We start from the raw sequence: 25162 nt of genomic DNA, 5'->3' as shown, positions 1-25162 counted from the left end.
TATGAGGAAGCAGAGTAAGAGGATAATATTGAACAACAGTGGGTTCAGAACAATACAGTTTACTTAAAATGTTAAGTAACAATTAAATCAATATTTTAATATAAAATAAACATTTGCATTTAATATAATTTTTTTTCTTTTTTGGCAATGTTTCAGAGTAGACTTCCACGAAGAAAAAAAATTGAAGCAGATATGGCAGCTGATATAGAAAGGTTAAAGAATGTTTTACATGACTTAATTTCAAAAAAAGGAAAATTATTGCAAGAGATAAAAACATTAAGTCTTAAAGGACGTCCCTTACCTCCAATACCGCGTAAGCAAGTACTACAAAAAAAGAAACTGAATGTTGGGCTGCCAGTTGCAAAAGAGGAACATGAAGTTAGAGATAAAACAGTTGAAGATAAATACCTAAGTATTGAGATAAAATATGAAGATTTTTTCTCACAAAAACTTGTACCTAGTCCGAGTGATAGTTATTATGATATATTCATGAAAAAATCAAAAGATATCCAATCTGAAATGCAAACTTTAGAACTAAGTGATATATCAATAGAACATGATCCAGAGAGTTTTGTATTTTTATTAGAAGATATCAAAGAGAAACACAAGTCACTTCAGATTGAAAAAATGATTAAATTAGTAGCCAAGAAGTTAATAAAGAATATAATAGAAATGGGTAAATTGGTATTAACTGAACGTTTTGAAGATTTAGTGGATATAGTAACTCGTACAAGTATAGAAAAAATAGAAATAATATCACAGTCATCAGATTTGTTGAGACAGTCAATTGAACAAACAGACCAAGAAATGGAATACATAAAAAAAAAGCCAACTTCTGAGATGACTCTTATATCAGAAACAGTTGTTGATGATACAATAAGTTTGGCTACAAAAAAAATAATTTATCAAATAGTCAAAGATGTAATCGAAAAACTAATAAGAGGGACAACAAGTGAATCATTAAAACTAGAAGAATTGATTTCACTATCTGATGTAACATCAGATCACGAAGAACACTTTCCACAGAGTGTTATACCATGTGATCAAGAAGAGCTCATTCCTCACAGTGATATACTGTCAGATCAAAAAGAACAAGCTTTAGAGGTTGGTATAAAATCTGATCGGGGGGAATTAGTTCTACAGAGTGATATACCATCTGATCAGGAAGAACCAGTTCCGCAGATTGATATAACATCTGATCAGAAGGATTTAGTTCCACAAAGTGATATGTCATCTGATAAGGAAGAACTAGCTCCAGAGATTGACATACCATCTGATCAGGAAGAGCTCATTCCACACAGTGATATACCATCAGATCAGGAAGAACCAGTTCCGCAGATTGATATAACATCTGATCAGAAGGATTTAGTTCCACAAAGTGATATGTCATCTGATAAGGAAGAACTAGCTCCAGAGATTAACATACCATCTGATCAGGAAGAGCTCATTCCACACAGTGATATACCATCTGATCAGGAAGAACCAGTTCCAAAGGCTGACATAACATCTGAACTGGAGGATTTAGTTCCACAGAGTGATATATCTGATCAGGAAGGACTAGCTCCACAAGTTGACATACCATCTGATCAGGAGAAATTAATTCCTCAAAGTGATAAATCATCTGATAAGGAAGGAGTAACTCCAGAGATTGACATACCATCTGATCAGGAAGAGCTCATTACACATAGTGATGTACCATCTGATCAGGAGGAACCAGCTCCACAGGTTGATATACCATCTGATCAGGGGAATTAGTCCCATAGAGTGATATACAGTCTGATCAGAAAGAATTCATTCAAGAGAATGACGTACTATTTTATCAAGAATAATTTATTTTTACCATAATCTGATTCAATATCAGATATCCATAGATAGATAAAATATCAGTTCAAGATGAAACTATACCAGTCTGAGTTATCATCTCATCACAGGTATAATTAATTACATGTATTGGTATAACATAGAACAAAAGTTAATAATTTCATCTGCTGATGAATCCAGTCAGACTGAATGAATCTGAAGTAAAAAGAAAAAAAAATAGTCCAAGAAAATGAAAAACATTTATTTGATTTTATAAAATAATGAATTCAGACATTTTTTTTTCAATAAACTGAAATTCAAGAAGATATATAGAAGAAATTAAATGTAATGAATAATTAAGAATTAAAATTATATTCTAAATTAAATGTTAGTACAAGTACTGGCATCATAAACATGAATTGAAATAAAAAATGAGTGAATGTGATCTTAAATTTTAACACCTTTAGAATAAGATAAAAAGTGGTAAAATAGTTCAATCATCATTCTTTTAATAAACTGAAATTGTAAAAACCATTCATAGTGAGCATGAATTATCAGCTCGTTTTTCTAAGTATTAAATATAATCATAAGTATTTCTGAATAAAATACAAATAAATATAATCTGTATAAAAATATATAATATAAAAAATGCTTTGTGTATGAGTTTCATCATCCTTGCTACCAGTGTCTCTTGATTGATTCTGAAAATAATTTCATTTTACATTTTAGAAGAGGTAAAAATATCTGATTGTTACAATATATACACATACATTTGTGTAGATTGTGTTCTTTCAGATAATAATTGTTAAATTGCAATAGCATCATTTATTGATGAAAATGTGCAACAAGAAAATTCTTACTTTTATTCTTTCAAGAGAGTGGATCAATAAGGATTCAATTAGAAACTTCAGAACCTTGTAATCTGAAACAGATTGGGAAAGTAATAAAATTAGCTATGATAATTTCCTACAGTTATCTTTCTAACTTTCCATTAAAGAGAAAGTTTAAACATAAAAACAAAAATGCATTGATTACTAAATGAATTGTAAAATCTAGCTCTACGCAAAAAAAATCTCTGAAATGTAAAAATATAATTTGTGTGATAATTTGATTACAAATCAATTTACCCTAAAGTTATTCATACTGCTAAAGTATTATATTATGATAATTTAATATCTATTTCAAATAATAAATCTAAAACCGTGTGGGAAGTAATAAAGAGTGAAAGCAGATTTAAAAATGAAACTGGTGAGATAACCCCAAAAAAAAAAAACAAAAGAACCACTTCTGTTAATCTCATCCCCAATTTAGGTAGCAGAGGAATTTATTAATTTCTTTTCCAGTATTAAAAACAGTGATAATGTTAATCAACTTCAAACAAATTCATTCACATTGAATAGTTTAGTTGATGAATCTATATCTTTTACTGTGGATACTCAGGAAGTTTTATTTCAAATATAAAGAGTTAATATTTCATGGGCATTAATTATATTCCTGCCATTATAGGCAAATTGCGTTAATGTCCATATTTACTAAAGTTCAGGTGATTCCGGGAAACTTTGAAAATTAAATATTTTTACGAAGAAATTATAAATAAATTTATTTATAATATTTAAATAAAAAAAACAAGCCATTTATGAACACACACACAATTTTTTTTTTCAAAGATCATATCTTGCAGGTGAGCTCAGTCTTGGTGTAAGTACCATTCCTGTAGTCTTTTAGTGAAACCCTGCATGGCTTGACAAAATATTTCAAAATCAATTTCAACAATTGTTGTTTGGATCTTCTTTTAGTTATTCTTCACAACAGGTAGACTAGTATGCATTTTGCTTTTAAGTTGACACAACGAGAAAAAATTGCACACAGACAAATCAGGAGACCTGAGAGGCTATGGAATGTTCCAATTTCTTGAAGTTATATATAGTTATCGAACAACTGGTGGACAGCAGTCATTGATGTTTGTACTGTGTGTGATGTTGTTGAAACAGAGCGCACATAGTTAATGATCTATGGAAATGTCTGTAGATGTTGCACACAAAGTTTTTCAGCATGGTAACGAATCGATCTGATTCGGAAGTTGAGGCCATCATCCTCATAAAGGCCTCACAAAATAAAAGTAAGGGCATATTGTGCCATATGATGACACAGCACACCAGACCACACCACGAGTAAACTTGTTGCTGTGAAGTGAGTGCTGGTGTATCTATGTAGAAATCTTCTGTATCCATTAATGACAATTTTTTTTATTAAGAAAGACACTAAACTGGAAATGTGCTTCATTTGTCAACCACAGTTTGTTAAGAAAATCCTTGTTTATCTTTGCAACAATTTGTGCACAGAATCGATAGCACATTATGTAGTCATTTGGTTTGTCTCTGGATGATCTAATAAATGTATGGATAACAAAGTAAGTCCTGGATAAGTATTCCTTGAGTACTTGAACTTCACAACTGTCAAGACACTGCATGATGATGAATTGATGCAGTGGGCTTCTTATGACAATAACTTGATATTATCTGATGTACAAACAGTTTGCACACCAGTGGAGGTTTCTTTTCATTGCTAAACCTGTTTCTCAAGATTACCCATCCATCTGTTGTGCATGTGCTAATGTTACATGATTGTGGCGAAATAAATTAAATACTCTATGGGCAGCTTCCACAAAATCGTTATTTTCATAAAAAGCTTTGATGGAAAAGCATGATGTTGCACACCACTCCAAGTATCCATGATAATAAAATAAGTTTGTGTGAACTGCCTTCTATAGTTATAGTGTTGACACTCGCCTGGGGTACCAACACAAATTTCACTGAATCACCATGTAGTTGATATGAAAAATCGACTGTTAACTTTTCTTGAAAAGCATATCGTATTAACAAACTTTCATTATGGTTTTAGGAAAAATTTCTATTGACAGTCATTTACAGTTTTTGGAAAATTTATTTAAATTCCGTTGGTAACAAAAAGATTACATTTTCCTTTTTTGCAACCTAAATAAAGCATTTGATTTAGTTGCACATTTTTTGCTAATGGAAAAGCTTATTTCATCTTTTCTTAAGAATACACATGTAAAATTTAGATCCTCACTTCAAGATGCAAGAGCGGAGTACCTCAGGAAAGTGCCTCTTGTCTTTATCCAGAGGCATTCATTGTAAATCTTTTTGCAAACGACACAACTACATCTATATCTGAAGATACTTATTTAAAAGGAATGAAAAATTGCACAATAGTAGCGAAAGCTTATTCAATGGACTGATTGAAAATATCTTAACTTTAAATATGGATGAAACTGTTACATTGTGCTTTCAGGTAGATAGATGTAACATTGCTGATCGCATGGTTAGAAATTCCCCTAATGCAGATAGCCGACAAAGCGAAATTTCTGGGCATTTTATTAGAAGACAAACTCTCATGGATTGATCAAACTAATTTCATTTGTAACAAAATCAAGCTGTACTCTTTTACAGTACAACTAATGAAGGTGTACTGTTTTTTTTTTGTTGCCCTGAAATACTTATACTTCATCTGTTGGAGCTCCCTCAAAAAGTTGAGTTTTTAAGGTAGAAAAATGGACTGTCAGATCATATCTGGTGGCATTCATATGTATGAATGTGTAAACTTCATTTAGAAAATTAAATATACTTACTGTTTATATTTATGAATGTGAATAGAGGGGATTTGGCGATTCTAGGACAACCTCGAAATTTAACTCCCAGGAGGCTGGGTGATCTCGACCTTGACCTCAGGTAAAAAACAAAATTGAAAAATATTTTCGAGGTCATGTCAAATTTTTTAAAATTTTAAATCGCTATAACTCGGGACAGGTTTATTGTGTTCAGAATGATGTAACCTATCCTTTTTTAGTGAGAGAGGTAAGAGATTTTCGGGTTAGGGCACGTATGCATTCTCGCGCATTAGTGCTCCTGCGAGTCGCAGAATTTCCATAATAATTGTGTCAGTGTATTTCCAGGTTAATTAGTAATTAAAACTAGAAATTAAAATTAATAATGTTAGAGATAAAATGGGGCTGTTTAAATACTTACGATTTTACTAGTTTAATTTTGATGTGTATTAAACCAAATGATAAATTTTTAACGGCCTCCGTGGCGCGAGCGGTAGCGTCTCGGCCTTTAATCCGCAGGTCCCGGGTTCAAATCCCGGTCAGGGACGACATTTTTACTCACGCTACAAATCATCTCATCCTCTAAAGCAATACCTAACGGTGGTCCCAAAGGTTAAAAAAATTTTAATAGCTCGTTCTTTATCATGGCGTTCAAAACAGCTCCGTATTTGGTATAAACATCCTTTCATCTCTCATACAGTGTACTCGTGGAAACAATCTACATCTAATCTTATTGTCGAATAAATGATTGTAGACGAAGTGTCATTAATGAACGTGACTGGATCTAACTGGAAAAGTATGAACTGCTTCAAGCTACTCAACAGAATGATAAAATTTACCAGATTCGTACAACTTGAAAATGATCCCCTTTACAACCGTATGTGGTAAGCGTCTTGTGTCTTGGATTGCGCAATTTTTTTTAATAAACCTTTAATTCGCCAGCGTCTGACTCTATAATTTTTTGGTCCTTCCACTACCATTCTTTTGTACACATCAATTTCTTGACGTAACCTCATAAATAAATAAATTCGTTAAAATAATATCAAATCATATTTGTTTACATATGTGAAATCGAGTATACGACCGGATTTCGGTATCTCCTGAATATCGTCGTGGAACCTTCGGAGAAATTTAGCCATTTCCCGTCCCATTGTGAAAAAAGTGTTTCAAGACTTTTTAAAGTAATCTCATAAATGTAAATAAATTCACACACACAGTTGTAGGCGTGATTGTTATTGCTACACACATATAAAACACACTGGAACGTAAAAGGCGAATTCCTTATCCAGCTGAGTGATGAGAGAATCGTGACCAAGATGTACAGCCGCATTTTTCATGATGAATTTTGGTGATTGGAGTCTGCTTCATATTTATTGAGTTGGAGTTTTGTAAACTTTCTTGTTACAAATGCTAATTGTCGATACTGACGTAATGTTTCTTTCGCTTCTTTTATTCTAATCTCGAGCGTTTTAATTTTCTATTCTCAAGACTTCTCAGATTGTGATCGCAAACTAATGAGTCCTTGTATACTTCCAGTAAACGCCCAATAACCCACCGGGTTGGTCTAATGGTGAACGCGTCTTCCCAAATCAGCTGATTTGGAAGCCGAGAGTTCCATCGTTCAAGTCCTAGTAAAGGCAGTTACTTTTATACGGATTTGAATACTTGATCGTGGATACCAATTTCTCTGGTGGTTGGGTTTCAATTAACCACACATCTCAGGAATGGTCGAACTGAGACTATACAAGACTACACTTCATTTACACTCATACATATCATGCTCGTTCATCCTCTGAAGTAATACCTGAACGGTAATTCCCGGAGGCTAAACAGGAAAAAAGTAAACGCTCAATGTCTTGCGCATGCGTGCAGTAATGCTAAAATAAATGTTCACGGTATCGCATCAAACTTCTCGACTATTCCTCATGAGAAAGTAGTCAAAATGGATGAAAATTATCTTGTTAAAGAGACTGATCCTTATTGGACATAAATGATCCAAGCAGACACAACCAGTCCTTAGAACCTCAACTTGACGACTGTCTCGTACAAAGTCCGTCAGTAATATTGATTTTCCCTTCCACACCTATCTTATGGATATTACATCCACCTAATACGATATCGAAAAAATACTCAGATACCCTCTTGATTGCATCTCTGATAATATTTAAATGTTGTCTAACGATTTTATTGAGACACTAGTCTGAATCACCGTTACACTGTGTACGTCATACACTCTATTACAGGATTTTTTTCCTTCTCATTTTCTGAAAGTTTATTGATCGATTCGGGTGAAATGTGTTCCAAATAACATAATAGTTATTGAAAGAGGTTTCAAATTTTCCAGCCATTTTCATCAAAGAGGAAAATTAAACAGCCCGTTACTAAAACGATGTGTGTCAATTAAAAATATAATTTGGTGGGTAGAAGTACCCCCTCCTTTAAAATTTTAAAATAATTCTGTATTTTAAATTTAGATGAAAACAACTGAACTAAAAGTTTAAACAAGCATTAAAGAAATTATTGGTTAATAGAAATTATTTAAATTAGAAACAGAAAATAACATTTCTCCAAATACACATTTTATTATATCTCTTACTTGTAAGCAAGAGATAAAATAAGTAAAACTTGTGTATCTTATTTTTTTTTACTTTATTAAGATTAAATTAATAATTATAAATGTCTTGATTCAATTAATTATGAAGCTTTTACAACATTTTGTGGCACCCCTGTGGCTACATGGGGAGCTGCGGTGCACAGTTTGGGAATCAATGCATTACATTAATTTTTTTAAGTTCTTTATTAATACATTTAGGAAAACACATGAACTATAGTTTGGTAGTTTTTGACTTACATCACTATGATGTAAGTCATTCAGTAATTGAAAAGACAAATTTTAACTATGGAAAAATGATTATTCATTCAGAGGAAATGAAACTAATGCTACTTTTCAATGGTAATCTGTGGCTACATTTGTGCACTTGTCCTATCTTTTTTTATTCCAGTAGTAAATTATTCATAATGGTATAAAAACCATTCTTGATAAACCATTGTTGCTGAACTTGGTATCAATTAAAACTCTTAGAGGACCGAACAAAAAAAAAAATCTGATTGTGTGAGATTGGGACTAAGGTAGGTGTGACCTCCTGATCCAAGTTTTGAATAGCTCCTACATCTTTGGAGCGATATGGGGGATGGGTGTTACTACGCCTTTTTAAGAGAAAACCAGTCAGTATATTTCCTCCTTATTGAGGGTTTAACTTATTTCCTAGAAAGACACAATAGTTAGTACTCATTGCTGATTGATTGTACATTGTTAGAAATAATTGCAATAAATTGGGCCTTTGACACACAGGTTTTGAATTTTTCCTAGCAGGCAAACTTGGATGTTTCCATCCTATACTCTGCTGATGTTCGAATTCTGGGTCAAATTGATGAATCCAAATCTATATAAGTGTTATCTTTCACCAAAAATTGTTGTTCAAATTCCATAAAAATTTGTAATACTTTGAATCAGCTTCTCTGAGCTTACCTTGAAAATGCTCTTTTATAATTATAAAAAAATCGAATATAAAGTTTTTTAATAATGAATAGGAATATGTAAGTTTAGAAAATTGATAGGGGTATTGATTATAGAAAATAAAATAATATGTTTTTGTCTTAAATAAATTTTTTTTTTTTTTACTTTGTTGAAAGTGACAGGACATAAAATTTATCAATAAAAAATACTAACATATTTTATTTCTACTATTGAAACCTATAAGGCAAGTTTTTTAAAAAAATTTCTGTTATGAAATTAAAAAAATTAGAAAATCAACAAACCTTTTTTATCTCTCCGCACAATCACCATTGGCTTACATGTTTTTTATATTTCAACAACTTTCTTATTCCATTATTGTAAAATGTTTTCAGCAAAAAGTCTTGGCAAAGTAGCTATGCAGTTCTTTAGTTCAAAGTCATTTTCAATTTGTTGAATCTGTCATTTTCAATTAGAGAAATTTCTTAAAATGGCTCACATGGTAATCATTTGCTATGACATTGGAGTTGTAGAGTGGTTGGCCAAAAATTTTCCAGCCAAATTTTTTAACAAATGAATAGTTTAATAGCTGTGCGAAGTCTATTATAGAACAAATGCACAAGCCTACTTACTAATGAGTCACAATTATTGTTTTGAATGGTATGTATTTAGTAGGGTTTTCAACATGCTCCTGGATTAATAGTTATTCTGTGCATTAAAAAAAAAAATACATTTCTGTTTGTGTGTATCCAAAAACATTTTTGGCATCCATTATACACATAATTTTTTATAACCATGTCTCTATCACACTATAATTTTTAGTTATCAAATTTAATAATCTCCTTATTTTAACTTGAAATTTCTCTTTTTTAATCTGAGAATATCATCCTGTAATATAAAGTTCATTCTTTGTTTATGTTCTACTGTATCTTATATAGATCAGAAATCTGATTAACTTAATAGCTAAACACATCAGTAAGATTTTATTGGTGATATTCTTGAAGAATGTCACATTGGAGAATATTTAAGCTGTCTGTGTATGAACTTAACAAGCAGACAAATGTTTGTTTTATTTATATATTATTAAAAGCTAATAGCACAGTTTTATTATTTAATACACATGGTCATCTTTGTAAACACAGAAACATTATTACATGAATTTCTCTTTAAAATCAACTATCACTTTACAAATGTTATGTTTTTTTATATTCAAAATGTACAGTTTAATGAACTGTATATTGAATGGTATAATCTGAGGGTAATATTCTTAAATAAATTATGTGTAATATTTAATTAAATTTTTATTATTAATTTTCACACTAAATATTCAATCCTTTTAAATTGTCCATACCAGTAATGTTTCACGATAAATAGTATTTTACTTTTCAACTGCAAGTATATTTTAACAAGTAATCATAAAAATACCTTAATAATTTTTGTATGAAATTTTATAATGGCAGAAACTAATGTAAAAATATGTAAAAGATTAAGAAAATGGGAATAACTTCTCTTTAGTAATAGAGTTATTTGGTGAAAATTTGTGTAACTTTTCCTGCTTCACAGCAGCAGTTATGTGCGTAGAAAGAATGAAATATGACCCAAACGTGATTCTAATCATTCCAAAGCAAAGCTGAAAAAAATAAACCAGCGACAATATTCATTCATCCTTGCATATCAATTATATTTAAGTTTCAACAACCCTACAAATTATATCAGCAACCAACTAAAAAGAATACCAAATTTTCCTTACCAATCACAAGTATGAATATGACTGACCACTCAAAATGTCATTTTTTTACACTAATCACACTGTACAAGATACTGACCAATTATTAGGTAGAAAATTCCAACCAATCATATTCCCTGTTTTTTAACTAATCATAACATGTGAATAAAACTTATCAGTTGGAGTACAGCAAAATTTTATTGATAAAATAAGAACTGTCCAATGCTGTGTTAATTTTGTCAAACACAAAGACTAGAACCATCCAGACAACAATTTATTTTGACCAAATATAAAAGAGAATTATCATAACCATAAATTTTTCTGAAAAGTATAACATAAATATTTGTTAACCAATCCAAATCCATTTATCATTCAATATTTTTATATGTATATACTACTCACTGTATGTGCATATTGTAAAATAACCATTTAATATGTGCAATGATGTGTTTCTATATATGTAGTACTTTTTGACAGAGGCAAACGAGAAACTGTTTGAAGACAATAACTGTATTAATGGTTTAATATTTATTTACTTTAAATGGCAACAGCGACTATATCTTCAGCACTCAAGAGAATAGGAAATATATTTTCTGGAATTGGGAATTAGATTTACAAATTATAGTTCATTTCACATACATGTTTTAGGAGTCGAATATACCTAACCTAACTGCATACAGCAGTGTTCCGGAAAGGGAAGTTGATTGATAACCAAGGAAATATCACAGCAAAAGTAAATGTTGCAAATTTTAATGTATAATTTGCACAATACACAAATTATAACTGCTGAGACTGAAACATTAGTTAATTGAGTAGAAAATTATAAATAATATAATATTAATCTTCACAAACTTTTGCATTCTCTTAATTCATTTCATCACTGTTGGGCACAAATGACACCTTAGCTTACCACTTGCAACGTTCAGTTCACAAATCTCACAAAGCTGCTTGAGAATTTCAGCAGCACTATTTTTCTCTACAAAAAACTTACCAGTGTTAATTTCATAGCCGATAGGATTAGCTATCGTAGCACTCATTGTACACCAGAATACACAGTTGATGCTGCCAGCATATTATGGCATAATGGATGCACAATTCTGCTTCACTGCCACAGTCTTCAGTAATTTCAAAATGGAGCTTATTTAGAAAACTTTATCCTTCACATATTTAAAAGAAAAGCTCTAATGCTTTCACAAACAGTTAATAGATTCCACTACTAATTTCACAAAATCTACAAAAAGAACAAAAAGAATGGCTGTTAAAAAAGGTAAAAGCCTTTACATTGCAAAACAAAAAATGGGTCTTCAATATCATAAGTTGTTTCTCTTACCACCACATAGTCTAAAAATACATGAAATGTGAAACATGCAGGAGTAGTATCTAGTAAGTTAAAGGAAGTAAAGTAATGATGAAATGCCAGTGGTCAAAGCCATGTTTAACAAAGCAGTTCTTGTAAATTACCAAAATTTAATGATATTGGATATAAATTCACTGCATACTGATAGGATAAGTGTCTAATAATCATACTCTTCATTACACTTAACTCTTATACAGAATAAATTTAAAAAAAATTCATATGAAGAAACACTTTTAAAATCATTTTTATTTATTTAAAAACATTTACATTACAACTGATTATAAAAAATAAATAGAACAAATATGTTTTTTATCAATAAAAAAACATTAACTAACAAAATAGAACATTTGTATGGGCCTGATATATAAAAAATTCAATCAAATTATTAAAAAAAAACCATACAGTTTTACTGTTTCTTGAAACTTTTTAAAATAGGATAAATATTATCAAATGCTTCATAAATTTCTTGTCTCACTTTTGCACCTGTAAAAAAGAGCTTTCTTAAAATGAATAAATTTAAAGCATTTATATAAATGCTATATATTCTGTGACAGAGAATAAATTACAATCAGTAAAAAAAATGAACACTTGTAAACTAAATAGACTTAGAAGTCTTTTTTATACTATTTTTTATTTATTATTTATCACAAAAAATATAAATGATAAGATTTAATTCTAGTTCAGAAGCACAAATAGGTGACACATTCAATACAAGGGTTAACCCAGATTTTGAAAGTACATAATGATTTGAGAAACAAGTACAAGAAGGTAATGCGCTTTACGCAATCTACAGTTACTGATAGTAATAATACAATAATAAAATTTATTACTATTTTATTATTACAAATAATATATAATAATATTATTTTATATATAATAATATTTTATTTATTACAAATTTATTGCTATTACTGATAGTAATAGCAATAATCAATCAATGAAATTATCAAGTGAAGATGACTGGTCATTTATGGTAAAAAAAATTCTTTTGTTAGTTTTCAATGAACACAATGGAATCATTGTGGTACAATTGAAGAAACATCGACATTCATGGATTCTATCATGAAGATTATTAAAAAAAAAAAAAAAAAATCAGAAATTAAAGATAATTCAAATCAATAGATTTGAATTATCTTTAACAATTCAAAATTATTATTATTATTATTATTCTATAATTTATCAATAATAATTGATAAATTAAAAAAAAACCCTACTATTAGAAATATTTGCCAACAAAATTACTTGAAACTTAATGATAAATATTATATTCAGGAAAATACTTTACCAATGGGTTTTCCATTATCAGCTATCATGTCTGAGATCCGTTTACAAGATTTTGAAGATAAAATCATTTATGGCATTATTAATACACATGATATCTTATAATGGACTAGGTATGTTGATGATGTTTTTGTAGTTTATAATCCCATTATACACAATGAATATTTAATAATTTTGAATAAAATTAATTCATATAATAGTTTGAAATTGACATAAATAGAGAAATAAAGTTTCTAGATGGTAATATAAAAATTATCAAAAATAATCAATTTATAATGTCAGTAATAGGAAACCCACAACCAATAAAACCACAATACATAGAAATTCAAATCACCCATGGTCACACAAAATCACAATGACAAAACCACACAAAATAAAATGCAATGAAAAAAAACTAATAGGGCTTTTAAAACTAGATTTTTAGAATACATTAGAAATTATAAAAATGGTAAATTAGGTCTATCTAATGTTGCTGACCACCTTATTAATAACAAAACATTCTATATCTGATATTTGGACAAATTTGGAAGTAGTGGAAATCAAGAAATTTAATTTAAATAATAGTAGTAAAAGGTTGGACGACATTTTGGAGAGATTTTATATATATAAGAACAAAAGAATTTCCAACTTGATCAACTTTCAGACAGAATATGAAGATATTCTGTCTTTAAAGATACTCTTTAAAAGCAGCAACAGATGGCAGTATATTTTTAGATAAAAATAGATATAAATTTCAAATCCACTCAGTAATGTAACATTGGCTGGCCAGGTTACATGGTATAAATTTTTTAATTCTTACTTAACATCATATTTCAATATATGTAGTTACTTTAATTAATTTCATGTTTTGTATGTAAGATAATAATTTTAATATTTTAATTTTTATTTAAAAAAAAAAAATTGTTGTTTGATATGAAATTTTATATAATTTATATGCAACTGATCCTGAAAAAGTGCTGTTGCAATAAAAAAAAGGTAAGTGTCATTTCATTTACTTTGTAATTCTGTACTTGGGTTGTCAGGTTGGTTTTTGATTATAAAAAATACAAATTTAAAAAAATTGCATTACTGAACAATAAAAATCTGTAATTTGGTCTTGAACTTCTTTTTAATTTTACCCAACAGAAAATTTTAATTCACTTTTCCTTAAGATCCTTTTAAGTTTAACTATGCATTGCATATGCCTACGTTTTCTTGTTATCATGTCTTGTCATTTTGACACAGACATCAAGCTGCAGACCAGCGTAGAAACATGGCTGAAAACACAGGCAGCTCCGTTCTATGATAAGGGTATTGGAAAGTTGGTACCATGACAAATGTCTAAATCGGAGTGCTGACTATGTAGAGAAATAGCGTAACTATCTAAGTACTTGGTACAAATAAAAAATTTTTTATTTTCACTGTGGTTTTAATTCGTGACCGATCGGACCTTGAAAAAAAAAATAACCCTTGTATATATTCAATCTTATGTACTGATATATGGGTAATATTATTTAATTATAAAATTTATATATATATATATATATATAGGACATATGAGGTGTGGCTATTAATAATGAACCTAATGCTTTTATTTTTAATTTATACATATTTAGTTATTATCCCCTTCAATATAACAATTCAAAAGATTTGACGTTGAAGTCACATGGTGTCAGGTCAGGTGAATAAGGTGGATGGATTTAACATTGGAATGTTATATTTGGCTAAAAACATCTTGACAGACAATGCAATGTGAGCCAGTGTGTTGTTCTGATGAAGAACCCATGACTTGTTCTTCCACAATTCAAGTAGTTTTTTCTCATTTTTTCATGGAGTTGAGCAAGGACCATGAATAAAGACAATTATAGTTAACCAACGGTCAGATTGAATCAGATTACCACTTTTTTCAATATTTTTATCCATTTTTGATGTGGAAGGGCGACCCGGGTGAACATCAGCTTCAACGTTTTCTCGGCCATCTTGGAAACACTTAAACCACTCAAAAACCCATGCATGTAATAAAAATTCATTGCCACATACTTTTTTTTAATATAAGGTAAGTTTCAGTAGCAGTTTTTCCAAGTTTCATATGAAATTTCAAGACAATTCTTTGCTCTAATAAAACAATTATTATTTTTTCAGCAAAACAAAAAACATATGTTATTCAAACGAAGGCCACGCCTGACTAATATGTCCACAGAGACTGGATTGGTAACAATCAAAAGAGAAGGCTTCACACTACACAGCTGTCAATTGCACAAATTTGACACATGCAGTTCTTCTGTAGCAGCATTAGTCTCATATAATAGCTACCTCGTATTTATATATATTCTTTCTCTTAAGAATATACACATAATAAAAACATAATGAACAAGCAAAATCTGAACATGATGAGGGGATTAGGGTAATAATACATTTAACCTAAATCATTTAAACTTATATTCAAAATATAAATCCAAATCATGATAAAAAGAAAAATAATTTTACAATCCAACAGACTGTAACAGCTCAATAAATCATCTTAAACAGTGACCTAAGTGGTAATACCTCTCTGTACTCAAAATTTGAATATTTTAAATTATGTTTTTAAATACATTTCATAAGAAATGTTCTGATGAAGCAGAGATCTACACAAAGTATGAAATACAAAGCAGTAAGTGCAAAACTTAATTTTATTAATACACATGTAACACACTTGCCTACTGCAGGAGGTTTCTGTTAAAGTGTATTCTCTGTAATTCACATAAACATGGATCCAGAACTAGGTTCTTTTTTTCAGTTATGACCAGTTAAAATTTGTCTCCTTTTTTGGCCTTGAGAGTAAAACAATGGTGGAATGCACTTATGGGAAACAATTTATAAGGACAGATTTATTATATCAGAAATAATTTTAAATACTGGTCTCACCAATAATGTGCAGTGAATTATTTCAAAAATCCCACATAACCAAATTAAAAAGTATATTACTTTCACACTTTCAAAAAAAAAAAAAAAATACAGAAAAATTTCTGCCACATCTCAGATAATTCTGGAAAATTTGTGTAAAGAAAAAATCAACTAAGCCAAAAATTAGTGGTAATTAGCCCCCCAAAAAAAAAAATATATATATATAATCTGTATTTTCAATAAAAATAATGCAAAACAAATTAGTAAATACAGAATTTCAATCAAAATCAGTTATATCAAAGTAATTTCATAAAACAAACACTGTTCATAAATTAATTGATTGCTTATAAAATTAAATTTCTGTATTAACTGTTCAAATTGTTTTTAATTGCCTTAAATCGCATTTCAGCTCAGCAAGTTAAAAATGAGATTGAATCTCCAATATTCTTTGATTGTTTTCTTCTTGATTTTCCTCAGCAGTATTACTCAGTTTTCTGTAAAAGTTCATTTACATTCACTGACTTTTGGGCAAACACTAATGCTTTCATAAAATTCCATAAAAAGAAATTAAGAATATTCATATTACTTGATCTAGCTTGGCTATGCACAAGGTCCACCTCAGCCAATCTACTGGCTGGGAAATGTTCTATTCAGATGTTGAATAATGGGTGATAAAAATAAACCAGTTCCCCATCATACTGTATATGTGTACCTGCAGTATACAGTGGATATTCTCTAACAGTTATGGTAGCTTATTTGGAAGGAAGTTCAGGTAAATGTTACATTTGAGTGTACTACTGAAAATATGATGTCTAATAAGAACATCCTCCCTTATTACACTAAACCAAAAATTTACTGAAATACATTGAAAATAAGTTTCAATGAGTCTATTACAGAAAATATGTCTGTTAACCCATTGACTGCGGAACTTGTAATCAAATTCTCAATCTAAGGACTGAAAGTTTTTTTCTTTTTCTTGTTAAATCAAGTGTTTTTGATTATGCATTGAGTTGATTTCTTGGTAAAAGTGATTATAAAGACAGAAAACTCGGGAAACCTTCACCATGCACCTGTTATGTGGTTTGCCTAATGAAGTGATTTTACTCCTGTAGTGTAACAACCATACATCACATAAACATAAATTTATCTTTAATAATATATTGTGAAAATACGGTAATAACAAGTAATGTATAACATATTTTATGAATATTTTTTGCTGTTCATAAAACATGATGAAATACAATAACATTCATTAAAATAAATATACTAATTTTTTTTTTCATCTGCTATTACTAGTATAATTTATAATCGGTCTATCTATTTACAAAATATTTAAAAAGAAATAAAAAATATATCATTTTATGTAATAAAACATTAAAACGTTAAAATTTAAACATTTTTTTAAAAATACTAAAAGGCAATTATTTTTCAATGTTATAATTAAATACAAAAATTTTCTGTCCATCACAGTGAATTTATTATAAAAACCTCTAAATTAAATCTACATTAGTCTACTTGTAACTAAATATTAAAAAAAATCTTAACATATAAACATAACAATTATTATAACAGTAAATACAAATAAATGTTTATATAATAAAGCACTTTTATTATATCAATATTTATGAAATGGTCTAAAACATGGTTTCAAGCAGAGTCCTGGTTTGCCAAGGCAATTTTTGCAATCAAATTGAGTCATTTTTCTCTGTTTGTTTTTTTTTCAAATCCTACAGCCTTTTCTTTTTCCACTAATTTCGAGGACAAATGAAACTTTTGTTGTTAAGGAACTTGTAGCATTGGCAGTTCTTTTGGTCCAAGAAGAGCACTAATAACTTCGTCTTGGTAACTATTAATTCATTATGGATTTAGTATGGTTCTTAAACATTACATAACTATTATTCATTATTATATGAAATATAATAATGTAGAATTTTTTTCACAAGGATAATATGCTAGAAGCTGCTGATCGCTCTTATCAATTCCCCCCATATATTTGAAACTGCGGCTGGTTTTGTAATTACCTTTTTGAGTTCCATTCTGTTCTGATGATATTATAATAACATCCCTTTTATAATTCCATTTCAAGACGCATATGCTTTCCTCTGTAAACTGTTCATAAACTTGGCCCTTTTTTAATTTTTTGTTAATCGCTTCTGGTGGATTATCTTTTCAACTTTTTTGTAAAGTTCCTATTACATATGTCTTGTTATCCAACAGGTATTTTGTCAGTGGTATATTACTGTAATAATTATTCATATATATGGAATCCCACATCCAACTAATTAGACACTAACTTTTTAATAATATTGTCTGCTTGGCCCTTGCCACTGACTTCAGGGTCTTTTGCTCTACAGTATATGAGACGTTGACTATATGGCTATATGGACTAGACCATATGGCTGGGTTAACATATAAATTTTAATTTCATATTTATGTTTCTTGTTGCTAATATAATATATTGCGGGAAAAATAATCTTTCTTGCCAGAAAAGCATTAACTCATCAAGACTCAATTGTTTATAAGGATAGAATATGTCGGTCATGTTTGTATGAAACTGCTCCAATAGAGGCTTAATTTTGCGCAAAGGATGTGGTAGCAGATCATTGTTAGGGGGATTAAAATTGAAGGCAGTGCAAAATCAGCAAAAATCTGTCTTAGGACATGACTGAGGAGATATTTGGAAAAAAGTAGATTTTATTTTTTCTCCAAAATCTTGATAGGTCAGGGATGTTTATATTACCACACACATACAATAAAGCTAGGAATTTGGTGAAATCATCATCTATATTTTTCCAAGATTTAATTCTTGATTGGGGAGAATCTGCCATTTGCAGTAAAATCTGTGCGTAATTGTTACTTTCCCTTAAATCAAACATATATTCATTAAATAACAATTTTAAAATTTAAAAAAATTGATAGGTCTAGTATTGTTCTGGTTGAAGTTTTAGACCTGATACACCAGTAAATGTATAATGGGTTTTCCAAGGTTGTCTTCTTTCTGCTGAAATAGGTTTACATGTACTAATGGCTGCTGTTGTGACTGTTGGATTTCAACATTCTGATCAGGGTCAGGACCGCCAACTTCTATAGACCCTATAGTTGATGCTTGTAAGGGGAGGGCGCAGGAGATACAAAAATACATCGCCGGCCTGCTTCTTCATCAGATGAAGCCTCACTACTCATAAAATAGTCAGCATCTTAATCAGTATTGTCAGAAAAATCATCATCCTTTTATCACTTCTCTTTTTCTATAGCTGGTACACAGGGAAGGGATCTGCAGATATTGGAGCAGTTGAGGTTGATGGACCTACCCTTAGTGACGGGGAGTGATCTTTTTCTTTTCAACCCTACATGATGACATTTCTAAAAATAAGAAAAATACTTGCATTAATATTCCTTACAAAAGAAATAATAATTACAAATATAATTTTTTTATAATTATTACCCCTTCCTTAGTGGGCTGAACTGAATTTTTCCTAACCCTTTTTTTTCTTAATACTTGCTTGAATCACAGTATCTATTTCATTTTTCACATAAAAAAAAAAAAAAAGAAAAGATTCACTACTAACATTTGTACTAACAACATATTGTTTGCATAGTGTAAAAAATTTGTTTGTTTTGTAGAAATTTGGAGCTTTTACACAAGCACAAATTGACCAACTATAAAAATTGATTTCTTTATCATTTTATCTGTAATGTAATTTTTTAAAATTATTTTTTCAATCAGTAATCTAATTTTTTTAATTATATGATAAAGTGTACAGTTTTGCAATAAATTTGTTGTAGAATCTGTGGTTTTCTGATGAGAAATGCGAATAAGTGAAGACAGCAAAAGCAAAGGAAAAGTATTTTTTTTAAGTTTCATTCTTGTATACTGGCTTATATATTTGTTTATATGATAAATAAGAAAAAAAAATAGTAGATGTACGTAACAAATTAGTAAAAAAAAAAAAAGAAATACACTTTAGTCATAAATCTATGTTTGAAAATGGTATGAATGTTCTAAAAAAAAGATGGATAAAAGTATAGTTGATCATAAATAGTTTTCAGAACCCACAAAAAGAAAAATATATACTAATAAACTGGTCCTTATAACATATACAATAACGAGAAGGCGACTCTATAGGACAGAAAAAAAATTAAACCTTTTTTCACATGACCACTACACAGAGTATAAATTTGTATTTGTTTATGCTGATCATCTAATAATAAAGACCATTTCTTTCTCAACTTTTTTGTATCTTACTGGCCAAGGTTACTTCAAATGGGAGTTTTTTCCGATTTTAACATTCAACCATTCCTTACTGGAACATATACATTGTTAGCGCCATTATATTATTGAATATGCAAAATAAAGAATGACACATATGCAAGTTCATACGCTACTATCATGAACAAATACACATTCACAAAATTGAATTAAAAATGTGATACAATGGAATTACATTTTGTGCATATGAAATGTATTTACCAATAATTTCACACCCCACCCACCCAAGCAAAGGTATAATATTACACACCGGGGTATGTACGCACTTATACCTACTATATCATGAGCTCAACAATAAATACACAAAAATTATTAGCATTTTATATAATAGTTATACTACATGGGTTATGTTAAGCAAAATAACACATTATAATCTGAATCTGCATCTTTTACAAAAATTTTCATGAATTATAATTTCATAATAAAAATTTTACAGTAAACTATAACTTTTTTATAAGAGCCTAATCTTTACACCACCTCTCAACATTTTAGAAATACTAATAACTCTTAATTACAGTATCTAACATAGGTTCTTGTTCGCAGAATTTTTATGTGTATTAGAACCATTGGTGAAATAGAATTTCTTTTGGTCAACTACCCTCAAAATTTTAGTTCTACTTACTTGTACAGACATACTGAATGTAATATACAAGTTTGTATCTTCAAATATTAAAGAATATATCATTTGAGCACCACTGATGAAAATTTATGCGTATTTAAAATGCAGAAACACAGATTGAGAGTATGTTTTTATGTATGTAGAGTATTAAAAGAAAAAATTAAATTATATAATAAAACAATACATATATCTGCTAGAACTTATGAATTAATACTGCAATAAGAAAATAGATATATTATAAAATAATAAACTTAAAATAATTTTATGAAATGATAAACCTTACCTCGGAGTTATGCGCTTGGAAATCGATTGTCTGGGTTAATAAAAAATGGTTAAACACCGGAACGATGTGAAATGTACACAAATCAAACACTAAATGAAGCATAGAATCAACAAAAATACAACTATGTAAGGCAAGTAGAATTTTACACAAGTACTGTTTTACAAACAAAGACCATGCAGACCCTCCGTACTCTGCGCCATATTGCAATATCTGCAACCACACAATTGGTGTGTGGTCCACAGGCAATGTGTTAAGAGCATGCCTATTACACTGCACTGATATTTACTGAAAGATACTGAAAATAAGTTTCAATGGGTTGTTTCAATAATTACACAAGGATTGCTATTCTTTCAAAAAAATGTGTTTCTAATATCATTTACACCATCATACATAAGAAATGGCTCATTCATAAATAAAATTTATAAGGGTAAAACGTTATTGCCTATAAACCACTTGCAATAATTTAGTCTCTGATTATAATTACCTTCTGTTGTTGAACAGTCTGAGGGTGAATGATGTGCAGACCTTCATTATGCAGTGTTCACCACTACTATGCTACATGTTTGGAATTATATAATATATATACATGGAATTTATACATATACAGGTAATCTCTGAAAACAAATAGTTGGACTTAAAGAATCTGAGGCAAAACATGTTCATGATCATTCTTTCCTACTCTGATGTCACTGTAAATGATTTTTTTCTGATAGTATTGCATGATACTGGTAAAAATAATTTTTAATAATACATATGTAAAATTACTAGTAAAGTCATAAAGTTAAGCTCATAAATTATGTTTACATTTATCTTTTTTTAAACAAAAAAGGAGGAAAGTTTTGATTGGTCTAAAACAATCGAACTATAATCAGAAAATAATCGGACTAATGTTATATAAACATCATATTATTATCATTACTTTAATCAAAGCAATATGCTCATGAAACTTAACTGGAACCTCCTTGTACATCTGTTAAATATACATGGGGAAAAAATTAAAAAAGTACAATGATCAAAATAAACTATTAGTATGAATTATAATATCTAACTATTACTGGTAAACTGCCCTTAAAGTAACAGAAATAAACCTGATAAAATTACCTGTTAACACAACTTTTCCAGACACAAAAATAAGAAGTACAATCCTTGGTTTAACCATTCGGTATATGAGCCCAGGAAACAACTCCGGCTCATAACTGAAAAAAAAAATTAAAAATTTCATTTAATTTTTAAAATAAGAGAATTTATTTTTTACAAATTAACACTAATGGTGAGGATAGATAAATAAGACCTCCAGAATGCCATAGTTAAAAAAAATTATTTTATACTTCTAAAATGTTAAATGAAGTCTTACTTTAAATGTTAATACTATAATGTTATTACATTTATTAAAATATTAATAACTATATAACCACAATCATGATAGTTTTATTTTATTATTATGATCTCAGATGTGCTGTACATGTATCTAGTCCCTCTACAGTAATATGTATTAAAATTAATATTGCAGAATAGAATATTTTAAATTCAATTAATATAAACCACGTAGTACAGAATATTGAGGTAAGACATATATTACCTTAATTTTACCATGAAAGTACTTTCACAGGATCAAAATATTTAATTAAACTGTATGTTAAAAATATTAATATATTGAAAATTCTGTTTAATTTATTATGTAAGTGGTGGTATTTGCAGTTTTTATAAGATTATTGTCTCCTTCAAACACTGTCTGATGGTTCATCTAATAAATTTATTTTGTTATCTTTATTAATTTTTAATATTTCAATTTTTGTATTACAAATTAAAAAAAAAAAATGTAATAATAAATTTTACATTACTAAATAGTAATATAAAAGATAATCTTAAATAGTTTTTTCTTTTGTATAACACAGTCAAGCACATATATTAAATTCTCTGGCACTAAAAAGATTGAACAAAAAACATTTACTAGACTCCTGTGAAAATTGTTTTTCTCTTCTAAATAAAAAAAATTCCTTCAATGAATTTCCTTTATTTATTAAACTATACTGGAACAAATGAACAAGTGTGATAAATCTACAAATAGTTATAATGTGTGAATAATCTACATATGATTAAAATTGGGGTTATCTGATTAATCTTGTGAAATTAATGATACTTTACTCAAAGTCCTTAGCATCATAAGTTACATTTCACTAACAAACCATAAATCTGTTTACAACATGGAAGAAACACATACCTACTAAACTGAGAATGTGTTAAAACAAGTCCTTCCAGTCGTATTGGAAATTTAACATCACAACTTCCAACCATATTTTGAATTTTAAAATCTAAAAATTTTGCCTGCAAAAAAATAAACAAATAAACCATAATATTAGTAAAAGCAATATAATCAAGTACTACAAAAATACCTACAGAAAAAATACAATGGTAGTCATGTGAGATTTTATGCACGAATGTGTTTTATCCAATTTCAGTTTGCTAAGACATTTTCATTGGATACACATATATTATTGTTTTCTTATTTATTAAAAAAGTGGTTGTAGCAGATCTTAAAAGAGTTATTAAAAATACATTACTCAAATAAATAGCAATTAATGAATTAGTTCGTTTGGAATACATATCAGTATCTCAAGAGTTCTTAATCTACAAAGTCTTTTTACTCATAATATAAAAACTGGTTTACAATCAATTGTTTTGGTGATATAAAAATTTGAAGTTCTAACAGTAAAAAAGATTACTACTTGATTTTCAGTGCCCTTAGCAAACCACATTGTTCTATCCCAATAAAATATTGACACTTTTTTTTATGGAAAAAGTCTTTTAATTCTCTAATGAATACAATTTTTTTATATCTGAAACCTACATTTTTTAAAATGCTGAATGTTTTATTCCAGTCTATGTTATCAAATGCTTTTTCTAAGTCTATAAATGCCTATTAATAATAGTTGGATGTTGGTTTGTTTTCCTTTAATTTTCCTTCTACTATTAATCCGAGTGTTAAAATTGCTTCCATTGTCCCTATACTTTTCCTAAAACCAAATTGGTCTTCTCCTAACACTTGTTCCACTTTCCTCTCAATTCTTCTGTATGGAATTCTAGTTAAGATTTTTGATGCATTGAGTAGTTAAGGTATGAGTATTGTTCAGTATTCTTCACATTTATCTGCTCCTGCTTTCTTTGGTATCATGACAATAACACTCTGACAGAACTCCCTTTTTTTTGTACATATTATACATCAGTTTGTATAATCTATCTCCTCACCTCCTCACCTGCACTGTACAGTAATTCTACAGGTATCTCGTCTATCCCAGTAGCCTTTCTGTCATTCAAATCTTCTACTGTTCTTAAATTTCGATTTCAGTATTGTATCTCCCTTTTCATCCTCTTCTGACTTCCTCTATAACACCAGTTTCTAATTCATTTTCTCTGTATAACTCTTCAATATATTTCACCCACCTAATGATCTTTTCTTTCTTATTATAAATCGGTATACCACCTTTGTTTAGCACATTATTCGATTTTAATTTATAGCTTCTTCTATATTTTCTACCTTATATTTTTTACTCAAGACCTCTTGCAATATCTTCATCAAAAATCTTCTTTACCTCCTCTTCCTCAAGCTTCTCTAAATTCACAGATTCATCTGACACCTTTTCTTCAGGTTTTTAAACCCCAATATACATTTCATTATCACCAAATTATGGTTGCTATCAATGTCTGCTCCAGGATACGTTTTACAGTTGATGAGTTGATTTCTAAATCTTTGTTTAACCATGATATAATCTATCTGATACCTTGCAGTATCACCTGGCTTTTTCATGTGTATATTCTTCTATT

General features: G+C 29.3%; 1 protein-coding gene across 4 annotated transcripts in view; it reads right to left on the bottom strand.

Annotated features, from left to right (window-relative positions):
- Tbp (TATA binding protein) overlaps nt 1-25162 on the bottom strand; it is a 39662-nt gene that overhangs the window by 1067 nt on the left and 13433 nt on the right. The window contains exons 4-6 of one of the 4 annotated variants that reach the window (XR_012756729.1): nt 23562-23665; nt 22442-22536; nt 11657-11896 (exon numbers count right to left, since the gene is read on the bottom strand). Coding sequence is in view for 3 of the 4 variants with exons in the window: in XM_075368529.1 (XP_075224644.1) it covers nt 12429-12505; nt 22442-22536; nt 23562-23665 (276 nt within the window). In the remaining variant the exon portion in view is untranslated. Of the gene's footprint in view, nt 1-11577; nt 11897-12248; nt 12506-17778; nt 19532-22441; nt 22537-23561; nt 23666-25162 lie in introns of those variants that run through there. The other 3 variants (XM_075368531.1, XM_075368529.1, XM_075368530.1) reach the window with 3 other exon arrangements.

Source organism: Lycorma delicatula, chromosome 6 (assembly GCF_047948215.1).
Source record: "Lycorma delicatula isolate Av1 chromosome 6, ASM4794821v1, whole genome shotgun sequence".
Taxonomy (NCBI): Eukaryota; Metazoa; Arthropoda; class Insecta; order Hemiptera; family Fulgoridae; genus Lycorma; species Lycorma delicatula.
This window is presented reverse-complemented; position numbering and strand designations above follow the sequence as displayed.